At 42.3% G+C, this 23,133-nt stretch overlaps 2 protein-coding genes across 3 annotated transcripts in view; one reads left to right on the forward strand and one right to left on the reverse strand.

Annotated features, from left to right (window-relative positions):
• The window catches only part of LOC150039053 (serine-rich coiled-coil domain-containing protein 2-like), a 30,519-nt gene extending 19,123 nt beyond the window's left edge, over nt 1-11,396 (reverse strand). For both annotated transcript variants that reach the window (XM_090328042.1, XM_090328043.1), the window contains exons 1-3: nt 11,328-11,396; nt 4,234-5,689; nt 3,064-3,260 (exon numbers count right to left, since the gene is read on the reverse strand). In XM_090328042.1, the coding sequence (XP_090184168.1) occupies nt 3,064-3,260; nt 4,234-5,650 (1,614 nt within the window). In that variant the 5' untranslated portion in view covers nt 5,651-5,689; nt 11,328-11,396. The remainder of the gene's footprint in view (nt 1-3,063; nt 3,261-4,233; nt 5,690-11,327) is intronic.
• An 8,114-nt stretch (nt 11,397-19,510) lies between these two features.
• On the forward strand, nt 19,511-21,988 carry LOC150039054 (ral guanine nucleotide dissociation stimulator-like). Its single transcript, XM_090328034.1, has 5 exons — nt 19,511-19,685; nt 19,877-19,972; nt 20,276-20,480; nt 20,584-20,814; nt 21,828-21,988. The coding sequence occupies exons 1-5, from the start codon at nt 19,576-19,578 to the stop codon at nt 21,951-21,953; spliced, it is 768 nt and encodes a 255-aa protein (XP_090184160.1). The 5' UTR covers nt 19,511-19,575; the 3' UTR covers nt 21,954-21,988.
• Nucleotides 21,989-23,133: the final 1,145 nt, after the last annotated feature.

A 23,133-nucleotide genomic window follows, 5' to 3' on the forward strand; every position in this document is an offset into this window, starting at 1 on the left:
ACTAATTTTTAATTACTTACAAAGTATCAAAACATTTATTCTAGTCAGGTGAGGTGGCTCATGCATGTAATCCTAGCTACTCAGGAGGCTGAGATCTGAGGGTCAAAGTTCAAAGCCAGCCCCTGCACTAAAGTCTGTAAGACTCTTTTTATTTTTTAATTGTCAGGATAATGCATAGAGGGGTTATAGTTACATTTGTCAGGTAGTAGGTGCATCACTTCTCACACATTGATACCCCTTTCTCATGTTTTTGTCTCCATTTCCCTCCCCGAATACCTCCCAATCATCTTGTTCCTCCCCGTTCCCTATTTTAAATAAACGTATACACAATATACCAGATAAGAAAGTCAGATACAGTAACAACATGAGATTAACCATAAGGGTAAAAAAAAGAGAAGAGAAATAACATAGTACATTAAGAACAACAATCACACAAGATAAACCTCTTGTTTCCCTATCCTAGAGTTTATTTTTTATAAAAGAGAATACTCACATGAGTATCCGGAGAAAAAGAGATAAGACAAAATGCACAAAAAAGAATAGAATATAGAGAGTGAATAAGGGCTGTAACAATAATTCATCATAAAAGCAATTCTATACAAGTACATGCTTGTATAAGTAAGTTTAAAATACTCAAAGCAAAAATTCAGCTGAACTTCCAAGCAAAAATGCTAAGTCCAACTATTGCAAAACAGAATCTCAACACGTATCTCAACTTTTCCATCAGTTCTTCGTCCTTTTTTAGCCTGTCTTCTTTTGATTAGAAGAAAAATACTAGAAACACCAAAGTACAGAAAGCCTATTTTTTCCTTCCCATCTCAAGTAAACAGAAACATACTGATCACGGAGGAAAGTCATGGATATCAGGGGCTAATAGTCAATTGAGACATGTTTAAAACTAAGAGAAGGCATTTTTGGGTGTTGAAAATGGTAAACCGCTAAAGGCACCAGGTACTAAATGTCATATTGCTGCCATCTGCTGGACATCACATTCATGTGCATTTCAATTACATTCATTTTTAAAAGGCCTCATAATAAAAAAATCATAAACTGTAAGCTTTATTTCCTTTATCTAATAACATAAAGACACTTTCTCTAAATTAAATATGCTTCCTCTTCCTCTATATGCTTGTACAACTTAAAATATTTCTGTTAAGTTTGAGTATAGTAGCTTGTAACTATAATCACAGTTACTCAGAAGGCAGAGATTGAGAGAATGCCAAGTCTCAAGGCCAGCCTTGGCAAAAAGTTAGCTAGAGTTCATCCCAACAAACAAGCCAGTCATCACCTGTGACAATCACCTGTGACCCCAGCTAAGGGAGACGCTGTGGTTAGGAGGATTATGAGGTGAAGCCAGACCCAGAAAAAACAAGAACCCCTATCTGAACGATAATGAAAGTAAAAAGGACTAGGGTGTGGCTCAAGAGATAAAGTACCAGCCCAGGAAAAGCCTGAGATCAAACTCCAGAAGCACTCCTATCTCCACTTTTACCCTCTTCCTGAAATAGCCTGGTAGCAATATTGTTGTTTTTTTTTCCATGTCTTTATTTCATAGGAGTACAAAAAAAATCATATTGCTTGAAATCTACTTTGAATGCAACATAATCACAAAAACTACTATATGACTTTATGAGGAAATCTCATTTTACATACTAAATAATAAAGGATGAGAGTGGTTTTTGTTGTTGTTTTGTTTGTTGGCCAGTCCTAGGGCTTCAACTCAGGACTTGTGCCATGATTCTGAGCTGCTTTTGCTCAAGGCTAGCATTCTACCAGCTGAACCACATCATCACTTTCAGCTTTTTTTCATTTATGTGGTACTGTAGATGAATTGAACCCAGGATTTCATGCATGCTAGGCATGCCCTCTACCACTAAAACACATTCCCAGCCTGAGTCTTTTTGTTTAATTGTCAGGAGCTCTTGGAGCTTGTTGGGCTCAGTTTGCTTACTCAGCTAACATTCTACCACTTAAGTCAACCTTTCCTTTTTGTGAGTCATTTGAGGTGTAGTTTGTCTAAGCATTCTTAAAACTGCACTCCTCTGGATCTACGCCTCTTAAGTTCAGGAATACAAGCACAAAAGGCATCAATGCCCTGTTAACTAACACATCTGTTACACCTTATTCAAACAGCATATTAACCACATTACTCACAACTGTTTCTTAGAATACCTGTGTATAATAAATGCATGGTAGATTGATAGGAAACTTATAAATAAGACAACAACACAATCTCTTCCTCTCCAACAAAGGGCTTCAAGTGATCAAACTTGCAGAGATCATAATGGACAGGTGCCTCCAATGGCTATCCAGGCCTTCAACAAGGTAAAGAGTAAAGACTAAAGGTAAGACTAAAAGTTAAAACTTACTGTGTTGAAGTGGTACTGTGGCTCAACATGGTCGAGTACTAGCTAGCCTTGAGCTAAAGAGCTTAGGGATAACACCCAGACCCTGAGTTTAAGCTTCACAGTCAACAACAAGGAAGAACAACAACAAAAAAACCTTACTGTGGTCTGTGAATGGTATCCCTAGGTTTCTCAATAATTGCTAGGTAATGTTTTGCCATGGGCACAGTGAGATAGCTGAACCTCTAGCTTCTTTCTATTCACCAACTAACACTCTGCAATATAACTGAAAATGTTTCCAGAAAGGCCCAGGAAATAGATCAGTGGCACAGCCCTTGCCTATCAAGTGCAATGTCCTAGGTTCAATCCCGGTATCAAAAGGAAAAAGACCCAAAAATGTTCCCAGATACTGACGATCTCTACCTACTTGAGAATTTCTGGCCTAGCTAAACTTGCCCAATAAAGTACATCCATAGATACATGTGTATGTGTGTGCATGTATGTATGCATATTCTATAATGAACATGTGTATATGTATTTAAATCAAAGGTTACACTTTCTGTATTTACTATACATTTTATAGGGTCCTAATAAATACATGAGTTATTATTTCCCAAACTAGGAAAGTTATTTCATAAATTAAAAATGTCAATCAATGCCAAAAGCTTCACTACAGTAAGGTAAAGTATTTCAAGAGGGCATAGAAATCCATACGTACTATGCTGTTCATTTCAGAAGATTCATAGCTGCCAACTGGATGCACATTCCCAATGGGTTCCAAGCCCTCTTCATCCCACATGTATGTTCCATCAGAACTATCCGATGGGGAGAGTTCAAATGAAGAGCCAGCTCTGTAATCCGCATCCGGGGAAATCAAGTTATTTCTGGGAGTATGCTTTGTATAGCCACTCCTATCTTCAGTTGGTTTAAAAAAGAGAGAAATATTGATTCACAAAATATGATTATTTGTCATTTCTAAAAAATAAGCTATAAGAATTCAATATATTATGGCCAAAGAGATGGCCCCCAAACGCATACATAACTGCAACATCTTCTAAGTCTTAAAGAATTTTTTTTAAAAATAAAGAATAAAATCTTTAAAATATTTCTAGTAAACAAAAAAATTCACTTAGCCATCCTTTACTACTGTAACATTTCTGATATCCTCATATTTCTTTAATATTTTCCAAGATATTATTTTAACCACTGTTCAGGAAACTCCTTTCCTCTGTGTGTTCTTTAACTTCATAGTTGCCTCCTTATAAGGAAATAAACTTGTTCTCACAGTCCCTTTTATAAGACCTGCAGACAATCAAGGGTTTGTGTGTATTTCCAGGCATGACCACATTCCTGTATCCATTCTTTTCAGTTCTTCTTTTAGGGCATATGAAAATACAAATATACGTTCTCTAGTATCTAATGTCAATATAGCTATCTATATTGGGAAATGATTCATATACGGCTATTTCATTTTCTTCAATTACAGAAATAAAGTTCCTTGGGCAGTATCACTATTAAAATTGCTAAACAAGCAAATTTAGACTGGGCATGACCTTCCCTATCTTACGTTTCTTTTGACATAGTTTTATTCTTAACAAAGACCAATGATTCATCACTCTAGGCAGAGAGATCATTTGGGAAACATTCTCTATATTAAATACGAAGTGTCTTGGATATAATAGCCAAGAAAGAACAAAAAAGACATTTTACTGACTTTGCATTAGATAGGTTAAAAAGAGGATAGGGAACAAAAATCACAAGGAAGATAAATGTTGCCCAACTCCAGATTCAACCTGCTGTATAACACTGAGAGTATCTTAGAAGATAATCCTAAATGATAATTTGGTTATAGGAGAAAAGCAAGGAAATTAAGGATGTTAATATTTACCAGAAACACTTAAATCTATCCATTCATCAGTTTTACCAAAGGTTTTTTCATTTTCTTTGGGGGAATCAAATACATCCTTGGAAGGTCCATTTTCATGTTTTTCTTCTTTGAGAGACATTTCCTCTGGTGTTATTCTAGTTCTGTTGGAGTCTTCTATATCAATAAAATCATCACTGAAGTCTTCACTTAAGTCATTCTTATCAGAAGATGATAAAGAAGATAAGGAAATATCATCCACATCATCACTTAGATATCTAATTTTAGTATCATGTTTCATGGTCTGGTCATTTTCTGTTCTGTAACTTTCATTTTCAATTACTTCTTGGTCCTTATTGGTAGTGTTGTCCTTAACCAAAACTGTAGCCTCTTCCTCTACACAGGTGTCAGCAGATGTATTTTTATTACCATCGACGGTGATAGTTCCAGAAAATGGAGGTCGGCTGGATTTCAGTAGAGAGGGGTGAACCATCCTATAACCCAAAGTAGAAGTTACACCTGGCCCATTTGCTAAAGCCAGTTTCTTTCCACCAGGAGCATAAGGCCTATTAAATCCATACCCCAAATGTTCATTTCCATTAAGTACTTCCAAATGCCGAGAACTTCTTGTTAGCATACTTGACCGTAGAGGCACTCTAATGGGAAGCTGCTGGTTCTGATAAGGCTTTGTAAGATCAACAGCTCTATTGAAGGAATGTGATCTGGTTATAGATGAAGGGGGAAGGAATGAATTCTGAATGGAATGTGAAAAACTCTGTGACCTTACCATTCTTTCACAAGCCATAGACTTAATATTGTCTGGGGACTGTGCTAAGCTTTCTCCAGAACTGCTTCGAGTGGCACAGGAGTTTGCTCGGGGCCTCTGCATGCTACCAGCTGATCGATTTCCATAAAATCCATTCAACTGAGATTTTGGAGCACTGACTGAAGAATATGAAGTCCTTCCTAGTAACGTGCCTTTGGTGAATTTACTCAAGTTAGATGGTCCAGAAAAAGACTTTTGGTTTACCTCCTCTGTAGATGATACAAACATAGTGGATGGCTTTGTTAACTTTGATGTGAATAAAGGAAGACTTTTTAAACCTCCCTTTACCTCATTTTTATCCAACATTCCTTGAGCAGGTGCATGTTTTTCAGTATCAGTGAGTTTATCATGTGAATTTTGAGTACTGTTAGGTTCTTCAGTATTTTGTGTACTAAGTTGGTATTTATTTGCTTTCCTCCAATTAAAGGAATGAGGTAATGAACAATCAGAGCCATTATTTTTTATATAACTTTTGATGTTACTACCCTTGGACGTTCCTAATAGAGTAACAGCTGTCCCACTGGACATCGGCTTCAGTGTACTTCTTACAGATTTTGCACCATATTTCGGCAACTTGGAACCCAAAAATGTCTTGATTTGTGTCTTCTCTTCCATGAGCTATAAGGTACATTTGTTCTCAAATTGTGACAGAATCTGAAGAGAAGAAAAAAAGAAAATAAGATATCCAAAGTAAGATTAATAATGCATGCCTATATAAATGTACATATGTAATAACACAAAGAAAAATTCAAAATTATTAATGGTTCTTGTAGTCATCTTAAAAAAGACCAAATATACTAATTAAAGCAACAACTTCATGACATTTTTCTAAATACCTTATTAAAAATTTGGGCCATATATAACAGAAATGCCCACAGGTAATAAAAGTGGACAATCAAATGTGACTAGATTTCAAGAAGTTTCTACAGTATATCATCCAATTTCCTATTAAAACAGTTTCATTTATTACAATAAAAAATATATGAAAAAAGTTTCACTTTTGATTATAAACTCTTCTTTTGAAAAATCAGAACATAATGGAATTCATTGCCTTAGGTCTTTAAAAATAGTGTATTATTATCATTGGGGCTGGCTCTATGCTTGAAAACCAATTTATTTATAATCTGTTGTAAATGTTTTATTCTGTTTGCAGTTAGGAAATGGAGAATTCAAAGTGATCTCCTAGCTTGTAAGCAAACTGAGATGTACTATCCCTTTTTATTAAAAATGAGTTAATGTGTCAAGAAACCAACTAGCAAAGTGGGTTTAACCATTACCCCTTCTGTGTTCTATCTAATTCCTTTGTTGTTAATATGGTGATAACTGAAAGCCAAGGTAAATTTTAAATATTAAGATTTCTGATTTATTGAGTTTGAATTATGCCACCATGCTTATGTAAAGGTGAAAGTGGCACTATGGTGAAACTTAACAAGAAGCAGTTTCTTAGTTGTAACAATTTTAATTCTCCTTTTTTGTGACTTCTTTCCCTATAGTCTTGAAATAGCAAAAGGTTACTACATCTCTCATTACTGTAGTGCTGAGGTTATTGAAGTCACACAAATATATCTGTGTGTTTGATTCTTGGAAAGTTATCTGTTAAGTCCTAGAACAAAGGTAAATGTGTTTCATGTTTTGCACACAAATTCAGAATTTGAATAACCATTTGACTTCATAGTGTGATCTCAAAAAAGGAATTTCTCCTTTATTTTTTCTTGCAGTTAATGTAAGAGTACACTAAATCTCTAAGTTTCTGAACTATTAGAAGTACAGATGACCTAGTAAAGATGTAGTAGTGTGTTTTATTCATTTTGCATGTGTTTATTTTTCCTTATGTTCGCAGAAGATGATTTATTTGCTCAGCTCAGTGGTGTTATAACTAAAAATCATCAAAAGAAGCAGTCTCCAGATAACAAGCCAAGTATTACTTATTATTTTTTATTGAGTTGAAATTGTAATTCTAACACTTTTCCACATACAAAACACAAGTGTCATGAAGGGTCTTCATGATTGCATTATAGAAGAATTTAATATGTCATAATTAGTTAATTGGGCATTCAACTATAATGTTAATTTCCCATGATGGAAAAATTTAAAGATGAGTTTGAAAAAAAATTGAAAGAATTTCACTTATTAGTTTCTGTTACATGTATCTTGCTTAAGTTTCTGTTCATTAATTTACATTCATCCAATTATATAAAGCAAATTTGGAGGAAACAAGAAGTTGTGCAGTATTTCCAAAGACAGTTCTCTTTTATTTTTGTGTTTTCTACTTTAAAATGTCTGTTTTATCAGGTCAGTTTAATCGGGTAGATTATCAAAATTCAAGAATGATCTCTTTCCCCATCAAAAAAAAAAGAAAATAAAAAAATCAGAACATGTGATTTTGATTGCAAAAAATACACAAGGTCTTACAAAAATTGGAACATATTTTTAAATAATTACTAAAATTATAATAAGGATGAGAAAAATGAAATAGCACCAAAAAAGAAAAACTATTCTGGCACTAAGAGTTGACATTTTAGCTATCTTTATTTTATTTTGTTGTAAAGGCAATGTACAGAGGGGTCACAGTTAATAAGTAAGGTAATGAGTATGTTTCTTTTGTTTTTTCCAGTCCTGGGGCTTGAACTCAGGACCTGGACACTGTCCTTGGGCTTTCTCAAGGCTAGCACTCTACCACTTGAGCCGCAGCACCACTTCTAGCTTTGCCCATATTCATGGTACCAAACAATCAAACCCAGGACTTCCTACATGCTAGGCAAGCACTCTACCACTAGGCCTTACTCCAGGCCCTTGAGTACATTTCTTGTTGAACACAGTTACAACTCTATCCTTTTTCTCTCACTCTCCTACTCCTTTAATTCCCCCTCACCCCAAGTTGTAAAGTTCATTTCTAACCTAGTGTCTTGTGAGTATCACTGTTACACTGGTTCACCCTATGTCCTTGATTCACCACGTTGTCATTCTCCTTTCTTTCCCAAATCAGATAAACATATATACAACACACAGGGTACCAGAATCAAAACGTGTTAAGCAGCTACCTCAAAAGAACTTCCATCCAGTAATACAAGCAAACACTAAACTTAGTGTCAAAATGAAACAAAAAAAGTTAATAAAGTTGATTGGCCCATGAATCATTAACCTCAATACCTCAAATCAATTTTAAACATAACATAAAACTACCCATACACATATTCACATACGAACATAGAACTGGAAACTAGCTTCTCCTCTTCAAGTAACCACTCAATAAATAACATCCTATGATAAAATTATTTTAAAATTATAAAGAAATATTTTAAAATGTGTCTAAATTTTTAGAAAAACATAATACAGTCACTGCTTCCACTAACTATGTAATTCTGTAAAAATCCAAATGAGTAAAATACAAACAAAAATGCGAGCCTTTGTATCACTAATATTTTTATGTAATTATGACGTCTTTAATTTGTCAAAAAAAGAAACGTGTGCATCCACCAGTCCTGAGGCCTGGATGCTATGAACTTTTTTATGATAGTGCTCTTCCACTTGAGCCACAGCTCCAGTCCCAGTTTTTCTTTGTTTTGTTTTGTTTGGTAGTTATTTGGAGATAACAATTTCCTGCCCAGAGCTAGCTTTGAATTGTGATCCTCAGAACTCAGCCCCTTAAGAGACTCCAACACATACTTGGCTGTATTCTTAACTGCTTCTCACCAAAGGACAAGGAACAACAGCCTAGAAGCTGGACTCTCATCATAACTGTCAGTGGGCCTGTCCAAGTATCAGATTTCTGGAGAATGAAAGAGGCCCACCAGCTCTTTCACCTCAGAAACACGGAGACCACCTCAATGTGCCTGACTGTGATTCTTACCTCCATTGGCTCAGTAAAAGTTGCATGTAGGCAATAAGTAAATAAGGTAGAGAATAGGTAAAGAAAGATACAGTTGCTATGTTTGAATTCACAGTAGACCATGACCAAGTATCTGCTGCCAGATGCTATCATTTTCTATTTAGTTTCAGTACAGGAGGAGGAATAATGAAGACAATGATCAGCTGTCATATAGACTGTGTACTAAACTCACACTAAAAATGAATTTACATTCAGATGACAGATAACTCACCTAATGTTAATGCTCGAGTCACAAACCGCAATGGCGGTTAACGTTGTGTCATCCCTAAAAAGTGAAGTTAAAAAAAAAAAAGACACAGAAAATTGAGTTGGAAACTGTAGAGGAAATCAAACCTTTTCTACAAGGCTGGGTACTAAAACCATAACTGCGTTCATCCTAGGAACAGGTTCTGCCACTTGAGCTACAGCTCCATCTCCAGCTCCTCTGTTCCCTCTAGCTCTTTGCTCTGGTACTCCGGTGTGAACTAACAGACCAGAACCAAATGAAAAGCAGTATTTTCCTTTTACCACAGAAATACAGTTGAATATGTTCAGGAAATTAAATATGGACCGGTTTCATGCAAGGTAGAGAATTTTTCCCAGTACCCCTACCACAGTACCTCTTGACATCTTGTATGAATTTCAATACAATACACTTCAAGGGAACTCAACCTGAGATCATAGCTAATATTCTGCTTCCTCTGTTCCTTCTATTCCCTCATTACCTTCAGTAATCCTAGATGTCTTTACTGACTTACTCTCAGATTGGACCAAGGGGAGGCAGGCCAGAAACAGAGAACACTTCATTGTTCACCAGGACATTGAGAATTCCCTCTCCTTACAGGAGCCTCAATTCTTTACCCAATTTGTGAAAACATGGAATGGCACAGAAAAATTTCACTTCCTTGACCTTCCAAGGGGTTCCCACAAACATGGTACTTAGTCTCTGTACAGCTTTCTACACAAGTCTGTCTACATTTGAGTATCTGACAACAAATGGCTCTCATCTGTCAATCTATGTGTATTCTGCTCCTCATTATCAACATGAACCATTAATTTATGCACAGTCAAATACTATGGAAGTTCCTAAAGAGACTTTTCTTCTCAAATTGCTATAATACCCAGAAAACGAACTCTACATATACTATATATGTAAAGGGGTATTTCCTAGAAATGAGGCCTCTCTCTCCAATGAAATGACTACCTGTGCTAAATAAAAACTTATGCAAGATTCACAAGGAGTTCTTTTCCTATGACCCTAAAGCACTGTTTACACTGTTTTCGTGAGTTTCCTGATTGAAGGAAATTGAGCTGATCATTCATCTACATTTCTGCTTCCTCTCTCCCCTCCTTGCTTCCTCTGTCTGTCCAGCCTCTCTGATTAATAATAGGATGGGTAGTACATGAGTTATTCACCTTAAACTACAGAATATATGTGGAAACTAACACACAGACATGCTTTGGCTATTTAGTAATATTTGCCTTTCACATAAAATTCCAACCCTGACTTGATGGTAAAAGACTTCTCATTCACTAAATAAATCACAAATGCTATGAGGGAGCTTTCTTCAGTTGTCACGTCTCCCATGAACATCTGAAAACCTAGGTAAGTCATTCTATTTTAGCCAGCCTCCTTCTCACAGCAATGAAATGAGACACATCAAGGATGAACATGGGCATGAACAGATTCGCTGGTCTTTTCATCATCATCATCATCTCTTGAGATAGACATCCAGCACATAATTAGGCAAATTTTTGATTGGGGCCAAAAACGCACCTTATCAGTAAAGCATTTTAGGAAAATACATAACAAATTAAAAAGCCCCTAATGATCAGCCTTTACTCATTCATTGAGAGAGCCAGACACAGAGACAGAGAGAGAAAGAGAGAGAGAGAGAGAGAGAGAGAGAGAGAGAGAGAGAGAGAGAGAGAGAGAAAGAGAGAGAGACAGACAGACAGAGACAGAGAGACAGAGAGAGACAGTGTGTGAGAAAGAGAGAGAGAGAGAGAGACAAACAGACACACACACAGACAGACAGACAGACAGACAGACAGACCACCACCTTTAACTTGTCTTATCCTCTAACTAGAAACAACGGAGTCACCAGAACGTTTAACCTGATGAATCTTACAACAAAACACTAAATTTCTTTTGGCCACCACACTAAATTAGGAACAAGAAGAATTCTTGATATTTCTTCTTGAAAACACCTAAGATTTTAGAAAGTGATCTAGAGATATTACAGCCCAAGAATCTTAGAAAAATAACAAAGGCCCTGCAGTGTCATCAATACCTAAAATAAAGTTCTGTAATCCTAATCACTTTCATTTCAATGACTATCCTTTCATGTGTGACTGTACTTATATACATTTAATTATGCATAGATGCACATAGATGAGAGTATATGTATATTTAGACCTTACTCTTCATTGTTGTTTGTTTCGTCAAGTTTGGTTGTGGTATAAGTTGAGGTGTCCCTATAGAATGAAACCAAACGTCATAGTCAGACTCTCTAATGGTTTTTGTAGACTTGATTACAAATCCCTTCTTTCTTTCTTTAATAACCCATTAACCATTCACAGTGTTTGGTTCGATTTCTATCTATTTCAATATTTTCTGCAGTTTATCTTGCTATTTCCAGTTGAATCCCACCATAGTATGATAGGAAAGAGTACATTGACTTTTCTTATATGCAATTGTTAAGATTTCTGCCAAGAAATCTCTTTGAATAATTACTGTAGAGGAGTATTAGAGGAAGGGAAAGGGAAAAAGAATAATGCTGCCTCTAGGCTCTAAATATTATTTCCTTTGGAGAAAGCTTGGGGGTTGCTGGGATGATACATATTCTGGGACCGTTGTGTGGAATATTCTGCAGATATGTGCTGCCTTTGGCTCTTGGCCTTCAGTTGAATCTGGTTTCTTGCAGATTCTTTGGAAAGGATCCAACATGGTTGGAATCCATCTACTCATTTATGTTTAGCACTGTCTGTTGCGCCAAATTGGGTGCATTGAGTCTTAGTAGGATTTTGTTAATAATTGCAGTGCCTTTAGCCAAATGAAATGACTTTCATGTTGTAATACTTTCAAGTTTTCTTTGCCAGATAGGAATACATTTATATTTGCTTCCTTTTGGGTGCCATTCTTGGAATATCTCTTTCCATCCATTCACAACAACCCTGTGACTTTCTCTGCTAGGGAGGTGGACTTCCTTCTTTCTCTTTCTTACTGTGTTTATGTGCAGGAACTATTGGGCTTCCTCTTAGGGCCTGGGTGCTCTCCCTTAGCTTTCTCTATTAAGACGGGTACTCTACCACTTGAGCCATACTTCTGGCTTTCAGGAAGTTAACTGGATAAGAATCTCATAGAGTTTCCTACCGATATTACTATTTAGACCTCCACCTCTTTGTTCCAGAAAGGATTCTATCCTTTGGTTGACTGCATTTGTAACATCTTGTGAAGTGCAGCTGACATACTGACTAGAAAAAATTCTCTTCATCACCTGTTCCTCTAGTTGAAGAATATATATTCTATCAGAAGATCATATGCTAATAACCAGATCTCAAGAAGCTGAAAAAATGAAATCAAAAGTATATCTGATATTTTTTCATTCAAGGGGCTTGAACGCTGAGCCTGGGCACTGTCCCTGAGCTCTTCAGCTCAGAGCTACCACTCTACTTCTTGAGCCCCAGCACCGCTTCTGTTTTTTTCTGGTACTTAATGGGAGGTAGGAGTCTCAAGGTCTTTAGTGCCAGGGCTGACTCTGAACCAAATCCACAGTTCTCAGCCTCCTCAGTAGCTAGGATTATGGCTCTATGTATCTTTTATTTTTATAAAGACAGAGCTACAAATATCCCAAAGACTTTAGGGATTTTGATAAGACATGAAAGTAAATTGATAAGTACTTGATCAATCAGAGGTCTGATAAACCAAGAAAGAAAGTAAAAATTACTTCAAGCAAATAGAAAAATAAATGAGTCTATTGCAAAACGCACTAATTTTCATGTGGTAGCTTATGTTCTAGATGTGTAAGACAGAAGAGTAGTCAATGGTGGGGATTTGGTAGTGTGTGTCCAAGGATTGTGAAATGCCCTTTAGATTGTGCTGGTGTTTTTGCAAGATCTCAATCACAATGGGGACATGAAACATATCTTAATAAATATCTGTTTTGTCCAAATAAAATTAGAAAGATTCCCAGGCATACAATATCGAGATGAGGTAGAAACTTAGTTGATGTCATTTTCTAGTGCTGGAAAACTCTCCCTGAACATCAGAAATCTGTCTCCACATTTCTCTACTTATTAGGTATCTTCAGTATCCACACATGCAAAGAAACTGAAGTGAGGCTTTTTGCAGAAATTAAACTTTTACACCTGCAAAAGATGATTTTTATCCAAGGTTTAATAACAGTATAAACAAATAAATCTTCCTAACCTGGTGGATAACAGCCTCATCTCTTTGCACCCAACTCAATTCAAAGGGACTCAAGAGTTATATCTAATTTCCGCATGCCACTTGCCTTCCACTCCCAGCTCTATTTCCTGCCCCTCAGTTAGGGACAAGGAAGAACAGTCTAAAAGCAGGACTCCCATTCAGTGTGAATGTGCTTCTTCCTCTTGTGCCCTTCAGACACCTGGGACTACCTTTAGGTTTCAGAAAGGGATTGCCAGGTCCCTGGGCTTCTGGTGAGTAGCTCATAGGCTCTGTGATAATCTCAGGATTCTGGGTGCTAGTTCTTGACTTCACAGCACTCCGTGAGCCACTGTCTTATGATCTGCTCTAACATTTCTCCTTAGTTTCAAAACGTATCATGATTCCACGCGATATGGATAGGTGGTTCGGTGTACTGTGAAAATTCATCATTGTCCAAAATGGTTTATCATTTAGATGACCAAAAACTCAACTCACACTAAATGAAAGGAACTCTAGGATATGGAAACAAGAGCTTTATCTTGTGTGATTGCTGTTCTTAATGTACTATGTTATTTCTCTTCTCTTTTTTCCCCTTATGCTTAATCTCATATTGTTACTGTATCTGGCTTTGTAACCTGGCACACAGTATATACGTTTATTTCCTTGTTTGAAATAGAAAAAGGAAGTAGAAAAAACAAGATGATTGGGAGGGGGAAGACCATCTGCCCCTAGTGCCATCTCTTCTATCATGGACATGTGGCTGGACGAGTATGGGGAGGATTTCTGCCAGCCTCCACATTTTGCCTGCCTCAAGCAGTTGCTGGCTCACCTGAAGAGGCACATGACTGGATCACACGTGGAGAGCCGTGCACAACTGCTCCTAGCTCAGATGGAGGCCCAAGAGCCCAGCCAGACACAGTCTGATGGTGTGGAAACTGGGTGGGAAGGCAGAAGAAAGAGGCGGGATGACTGTGGGCCATCAGAGGGTGGAGAAGGCTCTAATATAGGCCTTGTGCCAGGAAGAAGAAAGACGCTGAAACATAGAGACTGTGCAGAGAAGTTGAAAATGAGGATGTGTAGAGGGATCCAGGTTGGGAAGTCAAAGGGAAGAGGGTCTTTATTCTCTTTTCAAAGCCTCGGGACAAATCCTCCATGGAGAGGGCCTTGTCTTCTCCTGCAGCTCTAGCATTAGCCCAGTGTTTGTCTAAGTATAAGAAGAGGGCAGCATTGAGCTCCAAGCTCTGGCGTGTAGTCGAATTGTAGGAACATTACCAGGATTAGACAAATACCCAAAGTCAGCCTTGACTCTACTGTACCACGAGATAGGAGCAACAGCATCAGGTGTGGGTGGCAGCCATGTCTTCCCGGGACTCTGAGGCTATGTCACCTGCAGTACCAGCCTCCTTTGCTCTGCTGACTGGGAGCCAGTTTGAAACTTGGCCTCATGGCAGACTCCCAAGGGAGCCTGGAATCCATATCCTGGGAACCAACAATCTGGCCCCTGGTCCACAACTTGGGTGGGATCCTTTAATAATTTATGGAGAATCGAAATAGGACTCGGCATGCTTTCCTCACAGGATCTTCCTGTCCTTCTTCAGAGAGCACAGGGGAGGGACTGAACAAGGAGAAGAATAAGGTCTTAGATTTCCCTCCCGTGTTGGTGGCTGAGCAGCTCACCAGGATAGACTCGGTGAGGCCCTGGGCAGCACAGGGTAGACCGGGCTTCCTTCTCTGCATGGCTGCCTTCTCATCCTTCTCCTTCCCCTACAGCCCAAGCTTTCATTCAGCCTGAGCTTCACCTTGGCTCACGCTTCCTAGCATCACTCTCCTAAGTGCAGACACTAAAGTGTACATGAGACCTCTGTGTCCCAGGAGCTATGCGTGGAGAGGGCAGCCAGAATCCCAACACCTCCGCATTTGCAGGGACCACATGAGCCCAAGCAATTATGAGGATTCTGGTGTGTGTGCCAGAGCCTAGTGCAGAAAACAGAAAGTGCTACAGAAGCAGCATCTGTGGATATCAACCAAAGGACAGGCACAGGGTGACTTGGGGAGGGCAGAAATTCAGGACTAGGCCAAGGAGGAAGAGTCACATTGCACAGCAGACCCTGACATGAGGTAGGGACACTCAGGTGCCCTCCAGGGTTGCAAAGCGGCATGACATCCCTACAAACCCATGCCTAAGACTCAGAGACCCCTACACAGCCAGAGTTCTCAGCCCAACTATGGGACTCAATCTGGGGCTGGGCACTGTGCTGTGAGCCAGGCAATGAGGCACTCCTTCCTTTGGCAGGAGCTGTTCCTGAAGGTGGTGCCCCACCACTGCCTGCATTCTGTCATTTCCCAGAAGGACAGACACGACATGGAGAACTTGGCCCCCACCATCCGGGCCACCTTCACACAGTTTGACCAGGTGTTCTCCTGCGTGCTCACCACCTGCTTAGGGGACCACAGCATGCAGCCCTGCTCCAGGGCAAGGGTGCTAGAGCACTGGATCTCGGTGGCCATGGTAAGACACAACTGCTGCCTAGAGACTCTCCTTTCAGAGTCTTATGTTCTGAGGTGTTCCAATGTGCTCAGAGCCCTGTGTGGACTTCAGGGCCTCCTGCCAAAGGCCATCTTGTCTGGACTCCCACATACCATACATGCAATGGTGCTCACTCCTTCCTCACACGCAGGACTCAGGGGCAACTTCACCCAGGCCTGGTCAGCCCTCTCTCCCCTCTGAAACCTTGTAAGCAGCTCCCCAGTATCCTTGTATTGACCCTGGCTTAGCCCAGCCAACAAGGCATCAGGTGGCAGCAATAGCATGCAAGGCTCACACACCCTTCCCATGCAGGAATGCAGAATCCTCAGGAACTTCTCCTCCCTCCATGCCATCCTCTCTGCTCTGCACAGCAGAGCCATCCAGCGCCTGGACAGCACATGGCAAGTGGTCTCCAGGTGGGTCCCTCTCTCCACAGAAGCTGTGCACACACAGGGACTAGCCAGCTTCACCACCAGCCCCAGAGCCAAGCCTGTATGACCTGGGCTGCTAGCCAGGAAAACAGGGACAGTGCCTGCATTATGCCTGTTCATGCACCGGCAAATGTTCAGTTCAATGTCTCACGGAAGCTGGACAGAGACCCAGAGGAGCTGTCCAGGGTTTCTGTGGTAATTCTACATTTCTGTCCAATGGAAATCCAAGCACAGTTGTCTAATACAACTGGGCTGGACTCCATTGGGACAGGAAGAAGAAATTGCGTCCAGCTTTTGGGTCCTTGGGAGCTTCATGCAATCATTTGAAAACCTCCCCTTCAGGCAACTTGCAGGCCTGGCTCTAAACAAAACCAAGCCTGTCTCCCTTCTCTCTCACTTTCCCATTTGTCACTTCTCTCTGTCCCTCCTACAGAGATAGCATGCAGATATACCAGAAACTGTCAGAGATCGTTTCTCCTTCATGCTCTTACTTCCGGACCAAAGTGCTACTCTTTCAGGTAGAGAGAAGGGGGTCAGAAAGAACAGGGCTAAGAAGGCAAAAGTGGGATCCCGTTCCAAAAAGAAATGCTTTCCCGTTTTTTTTTTTTTCTCTCCATTCTGGATCTTGAACTCAGGGGATGGCTGTTGTCCACAGTTTTTAATACTCAGTGCCCTTCATTTCCAGTCACAAGCCCACTCCATGTTTGGAGTTGATTGTAATTCACAGACTCAGTGACTGTGGTTTGAACTGGTATCCTCCGATCTCAGGCTCTTGAGTACCTGGTATGTAAGTCAGCTGCACTGCTCAGGAGTGAGTTGCTCTGCCATGGGATATTTCAGAGCTGTCCTTAGAGCCAAACAGACATAGCACACACTTGGTTTGGATCTTAACATTCAGAGCCAGGATGTCTACCTGAAGGAACTGGGTCTCTCTGTTCTCCCTAGAGCAGATGCTGCTCACCACCATACAAAAACAGAGACAGGGACTAGACAGGGGAACTGAAGGTGGCTGGGGGTTTTCTTGACAAGGGAGGCCAGGCACTGCTCACTCAGCCCTGAAATCTCAGCTGGACATGACTGCGAGCCCAAACCTTGAGACTCAACCATGAACCCCCCCAAGTGAACTAGTCGCTCAGATAGAGTCACCCACACAAATCAAGAAAGGAAAAGATGTATCTACCTCTACATTCTAACATACTGAGCTCCTTCACACACGATTCCAGAAGCCTCAGTGGGAAGGGCTACAGACTGCACTCCTCAATGCCTTGACGCGCTTGTCCACTACAGTATATCTGGGGAACTCCCCACCCAGATGCATAGAGAAAGATTTCTGCCAGGACACAGACACATAGGGAAGAGCTTTGTGGGACAGAAGCTTTCTCATGATTCAGAGCCCCTCCCCTAGGTGAGGAAATCCAGAACTTTTTGTAAGGAAGTTAGCAGAAAGTCCATAATCCTCTCCCTCCTTGACTATTCTACCCTCCGGCCCATGACAATTATGGGAGCACTCACTGACTGGACCCTGCTCACAGAGTTAGAGTGTCTCTTCTATGATTGCCTACAGTGAAGTGGACAGGCCACCATCCCTTCTTATTCCTGGGTCCCCTCCTGTCACCTATGAAGACTGAGGAATTTGGATGATTGATGAGACAATGAGGAGAAAGAAATTTCCAGGAGTCCAGAGAAGGCATTGGCACAGAGACTCAGGGCAGCACCAACAGTGGGAGAAACCACTGGATCCCATAGCGCTCAGAGGAATGTCATTTATTTGCAGAGTTTGCAGATGAGGAAGCAGGCAGAGAGAGGCCAGTTCAGAGCATGGCATCCCTCAGATCTGGTGAGGCAGAGACTTAACCAGAACAAAGCAGCAGGTGGCACTAGCTTTGGCACCATCCATGCTCAGGTCAGGGACAAAGGTTGAGAGGACATATATCTCAGGAGTTCTGCTCTCCATTGTGACAGGAGCCTGGTGACTTTGCCCCCAAGGAGAAGAAGGCCAAGAGAGGCCAAAGGCAGGCAGAGGATATGGTGAGTGACTGTGTCCTGAACGCACCAAGAGTGCCTGTAAGAGAAGAGAAGAGAGGTCTGCTTGCTCATCTTACCTCCTCTTCCCCTCCCTGAAATAACTCCATAGACATGGGATTTGATTCTGATAATCCCTTGTCCTGAGTGGCTGCCAGAGACAAAGGAGGAGTAGAAGCCCCAGCATGGCAAAGCCTGTGTGGCAGGTGGCCTTCAGAGGCTCCTTAACTTGGGGAGGTGTCAATGCCACCCTTATATTGTTTATTATCCCAAGTGCAGAGAAGGGGCTCTAACAGATTGGCCAGAACAGGTGACTATAATAAGAAAGGCCCTGTGAGGATGCAGGCGGTCTGGGGAAGCCTGCAATGGGGTCCTAGGCCATGGCACATCAACCCATCCAATTCCACAGGTTCACATCAAGGGCACCGTGCCCTACCTGAAAACTTTCCTGGGAGACTTCGGAATGATAGACACGGCCTTTAGGGACTTCCTGGATGTGAGTAGACTGGGCATCACTGAGCTGCTGGGGTTGGGACAGAAAGTCTCCTGCTGTGTGCTGAATTCTGGCACAGTGAAGAGTTTCTTAAGATAACACTGCATCCATCTTAAGAAGGGACATCCAGAGCTGCTGGGATAGGGAGCTAGGGCACATAGCACAACTGGGACTCAAGTCCCTCTGGGCACAGTGGGCAGTTGGGATCAGTGGAAAACAAAGGACAGGCCAAGCAAGCACCAGTGAGTCCGGCTCAGCTGAGCCCTCAGTCAACCCATGTCCTCAAAAGGTTTGGACAAGATGATCCCAGAACCTCTTTGAAGATGTGTCCAGGTCCCATCTGGGACTTTGTTCACAGGCACATGCAGATGCCCTCTGTCCCATGGAAGAGGACCAGCCCCTGACAGGTAGACTGAATAGGGGAAGGGTGGGGTTCTCCTCACATTGTTCTCTGCCTTCTAGGAGGGAGTCATCCATTTTGAGAAATTGAGAAAGGTGAGTTTCAGGTGCCCTCCTGGCTGGACGGGGACCAGCAGCAGAGTCAGCTTCAGTCACCATGACCGGTAGGGAAATTTGGTTCAGAGTGCAGATCTTTCCTGACGACAGGGTGGGGATGTGAAGTGGGAGAGGAGAGCTTCCTGTGAATGAGTGTGGACAGTTATGAGAGCCACAGCACCCTGATGCACTGAGGCTTCCCAGAGCAAAGCCTGGGTGAATGCTCTTCCCCTGGGCATCACAGCACAGCCCTCCACTCTCCTCATGCTCTCCCTGGCCAGGAATATGCAATCATGGAGCAACTGAAGCAGCTACAGGCAAGCTGCAGCTATGAACACATCACCCCAGAGGAGAAGTTTCTAGGCTGGTTCAGAGACCTGAAGCAGCTCAGCGAGGAGGCCAGGTGAGCTGGGAGACACTAGGACAGGGAGAGTCGCCTGTCACTGGGATGATGTGCCATCCTGAGTGTCACATGTCTGGACTTGAGGACTTAAACTCCCTAGGGCCAGTGACCAGGTGGGTGGCAGGCTCAGAATTGAATCTGTGAGGTCCCAAGCTTCAATTTGGTCTGCTCATCTCACACCCCTTGCCTAGCTATGACCTGTCATGTACACTGGAGCCCCCGGGACAGAATGACACTGCAAGCCCTCCGACCAAGAAGCGCTTCAGCATCTGGAAGGCCTGGAAGAAGTAAGGACCTGGCCACTGATGGGCAAGAGCCAGGGAAGATGATGGGATGGGTGTGGGAATGAGATAGGCTGTGGATGAGACATTTCCATTGAGAAGCCAGGTGTGGCACTCAGTTCTCTGGGGTGTCTGCCCCTCTGCTTACACTGAGTTCTGGCTCTGTGATTCATCCATCACATAAGGGAATGGGAAAATGTTAACTGACCCAGATCATGGAGTGGAGATTCAGGTCCCCAGTGTTTGAGGTCTAGGGTCTTGTGTGTGTCCTGAGAGAAGTTCCTTCAGTAAGCTGACCCCTCTCTAAAGCCACCAGACCCAGAGTGCTGCAATTAGTACCAGTGGCAGCTCCCAGTTGAAGTGGATGGACCAGGACAAGGGTGGCCCTGAGATGAGCAGTACAAACACCACTGCAGTGCAGTCAGACAGCAATGTGCAGTCAGCTCCCTCCTCCAGCTCCTACCCAGAGCTCATCAGGAGCATCTCACAAACATCCTCAGGAGACCCGAAAAAGGTGACTTCCTGTCTTGCCCATAGTCCTGCTTTCCACTGCCTGAGAGGAAAGCCCTAGACCTGGTTGGAAACCTGGACTTCTCCTGATTTTGCTGCATCCACAGGTCCAGGGATCCTCCTCCCGGTCCACTGGGGTGACCAGCTTGGCCTCTGCCAGCCAATCCTCACCCACAGACACCAGCACAATGGACACCAATTCAGCCAACACTCACAGCGGCACCTCAGGGCAGAGTAGTGACAGCTCATCCGTGCCTCCCCATCTCAGGCTGGGAGACTCGTGTGTCATCAGGGTGGTGCTGCCTGTGGAAAACAGACGTCTATGCAGAAGCATTGAGGTGAGTTGGGTGGCTGCATTTCCTTCTGCTCTTCTGACCTACAAAAGAGGGAGGGAAAATTATGCCCAGTCTCCAGGCTAGAATAGATCCTCAGGCAGGGTCAGTGAGGAATCCCGAGAGGAAGAATGCGCACAAAGATTGGGGAAATCCTAGCCTCTGGAGGGCATAGTTTAGATACTTCACTTTCCCCACCAAACAACCTAAAGGCTGGTGTTTGATCACAAGATTAGTAGTGAATGAACACGATTGCCAGTTGAGACTGTTTACTGTCTCACAGACAATCCTCGCACATTACTTAGTAGGCTCTTCTGACAATCACATCTGGGTTGGAGGACAGCGAGACATAGGGACCCTATGTTCTGGGAAGATGAGGAATGTCTAAGGCAGGGTGCTGCAGATGATGGAGCTAAAAGATCTGCTCACAAGTAAACTCCTCACAGGAGAGAGAGATGTCTGCTCTTCTAGCTACTCAACTGGGCAGATGACATTCAGAGCCCCTCCTTCCTCATGCTGGGTCTGGTGTCTGCATCTGGTTCAGTCCTCTCACCAACAGGAAGGAGAATGGGTGTCATGAGCAGTCATCTGGGGAGGCAACGACTTCCTCTCTCCTGGACTCTCAGTGTTAGGGGAGTTGATCAAGGGTCCACGTGGTGTCGTTCATCACTGCATCCTCCAACTCACCCCAGACCTGGCTAGGAGCAGGCACTGGGCACTTGGCTGGCTCCTCCCTTGCTTGGGGTTTCTGGAGTTTATTGTGTATTCCACTAAATCTCAGGGGCCCAAAACTGGAAAGCAGATCCAAGAACAGCTGGTAAACTCTACTAAGAATACTAAACAACCAACTTCAATGCATGGACTCCTCTTCAGGAAGGAAGGGTTAAAACACACGCATGACACCCCATGGCATTTCTCATGTTTAACACTAAGATGGTTCCACAGAAGCCCTGGATACTGACTTCAGGGAGGGACCCCTGGGACCCATTCCTCAGGGCCTGTTTCCTGATCCAACCCAGGTGACCAACCAGGAGAAGACCCGAGACGTCATCGTGAAAGCTATGAAGAAATTCCAGGTGCGTGGATACAAGCCAGAAGACTTAGAGCTGGTGCAAATCATCACACAGGAACAAAGTGAGTCCTAAACCAATAGCTAGGATAGGCAAATAAGTAGTTGGGCAGGGACCCAGGAGTTTGGATTGTTGGTAGAGAGCTCGTCTAGAATGCAAGAACACCAGGGTTCGATTCCTTGGAAATATATGCATAGGCAAAAAAAAAAAAGTCAGAAGTGGTGCTGTTAGAAGTCTACCCTTCAGAAAGCCCCAAGGCAGTACTCAGGCCCTGACTTCAGAACCCTAGGTCTAGCAAAAAAAAGAAGAAGTTTGGCAGCAGAGAGTGTCCTCACCCACCCACCCACCAACCCCTCCATCAGGGTATGGCAGCATAAGGGCAGCCTTAGACCCCAGGCCCAAGCCGGCCCTGGTTGCTGCACAGCTATTGCCCTCATGGATATGCTTGTTCTTGCCCTGTCTGAGGAGGAAGTAGCCGGTGCAGAGACCATCCGTGAGGACTGGAGAGAATACAGCTCATAGGACAGAATGGCTGGCTTGCTCACCAGAACGGACTTTGTCATTCTCCAATGTGAACACATGGCTTCAGAAAATACCTGACACTTGAGTGTCACTTAGTTGTAACGTGTGCCCAGAGTTCCTGAGACCCTTGCATTGTTCCCACACCATTAAAACTATGCCTCCAAACACCAGTTACCCTATATCATGGACTAATACAAGCCCTGAAAGAGCTATTGAGAACTCATGGGCAACTTCCCAATATTCTCTACCTATGTGTTTTTCTTCCAAATGAGTTAGAAACCAGGTGCCTAGGACTCAGCCTACAAACCCAGTTCATTAGGAGGCTCAACTGAGGCTCTAGGTTGGAGGCCAGCCTGGGTTAGAAGTCTGTGATTCTCTTTCTTCCTATCAACCACAGTAAAAGCAGGAAAGATCATATGGCGCCAGTGGCACAACACTTATCTTGAACAAACAGGTCAGGGAGAGAACCGAGACACTGAGTTAGATAAGTGAACCAAAAGTTGACTTACTCATAAAAGATATAAGTTGAAAAGCTAGACAAAAGTTTAGGTAGATGAGACAGAGACAGAGACAGGGATAGGGACAGAGACTGAAGTAGGAAAAGAGACAGGGACAGGCTGGGAATTTGGCTTAGTGGTAGAGTCCTTGCCTAGCATGCACTAAGACTAAGGTTTGATTCCTCAGTACCACATATACATAGAAAAAAGCCAGAAATGGTGGTGAGGCTGAAGTG

The sequence above is a fragment of the Megascapheus bottae genome, unplaced genomic scaffold, assembly GCF_031878675.1.
Source record: "Megascapheus bottae isolate mThoBot1 unplaced genomic scaffold, mThoBot2.hap1 HAP1_SCAFFOLD_50, whole genome shotgun sequence".
In the NCBI taxonomy this organism is placed as follows: Eukaryota; Metazoa; Chordata; class Mammalia; order Rodentia; family Geomyidae; genus Megascapheus; species Megascapheus bottae.

Coding starts and splice junctions, on each gene's coding strand:
- LOC150039054 (XM_090328034.1), top strand. CDS start 19,576: ATGGAGCAACTGAAGCAGCTACAGGCAAGCTGCAGCTATGAACACATC. Junction 19,686..19,876: donor CAGCTCAGCGAGGAGGCCAG/GTGAGCTGGGAG, acceptor CCCCTTGCCTAG/CTATGACCTGTCATGTACAC. Junction 19,973..20,275: donor ATCTGGAAGGCCTGGAAGAA/GTAAGGACCTGG, acceptor CCCTCTCTAAAG/CCACCAGACCCAGAGTGCTG.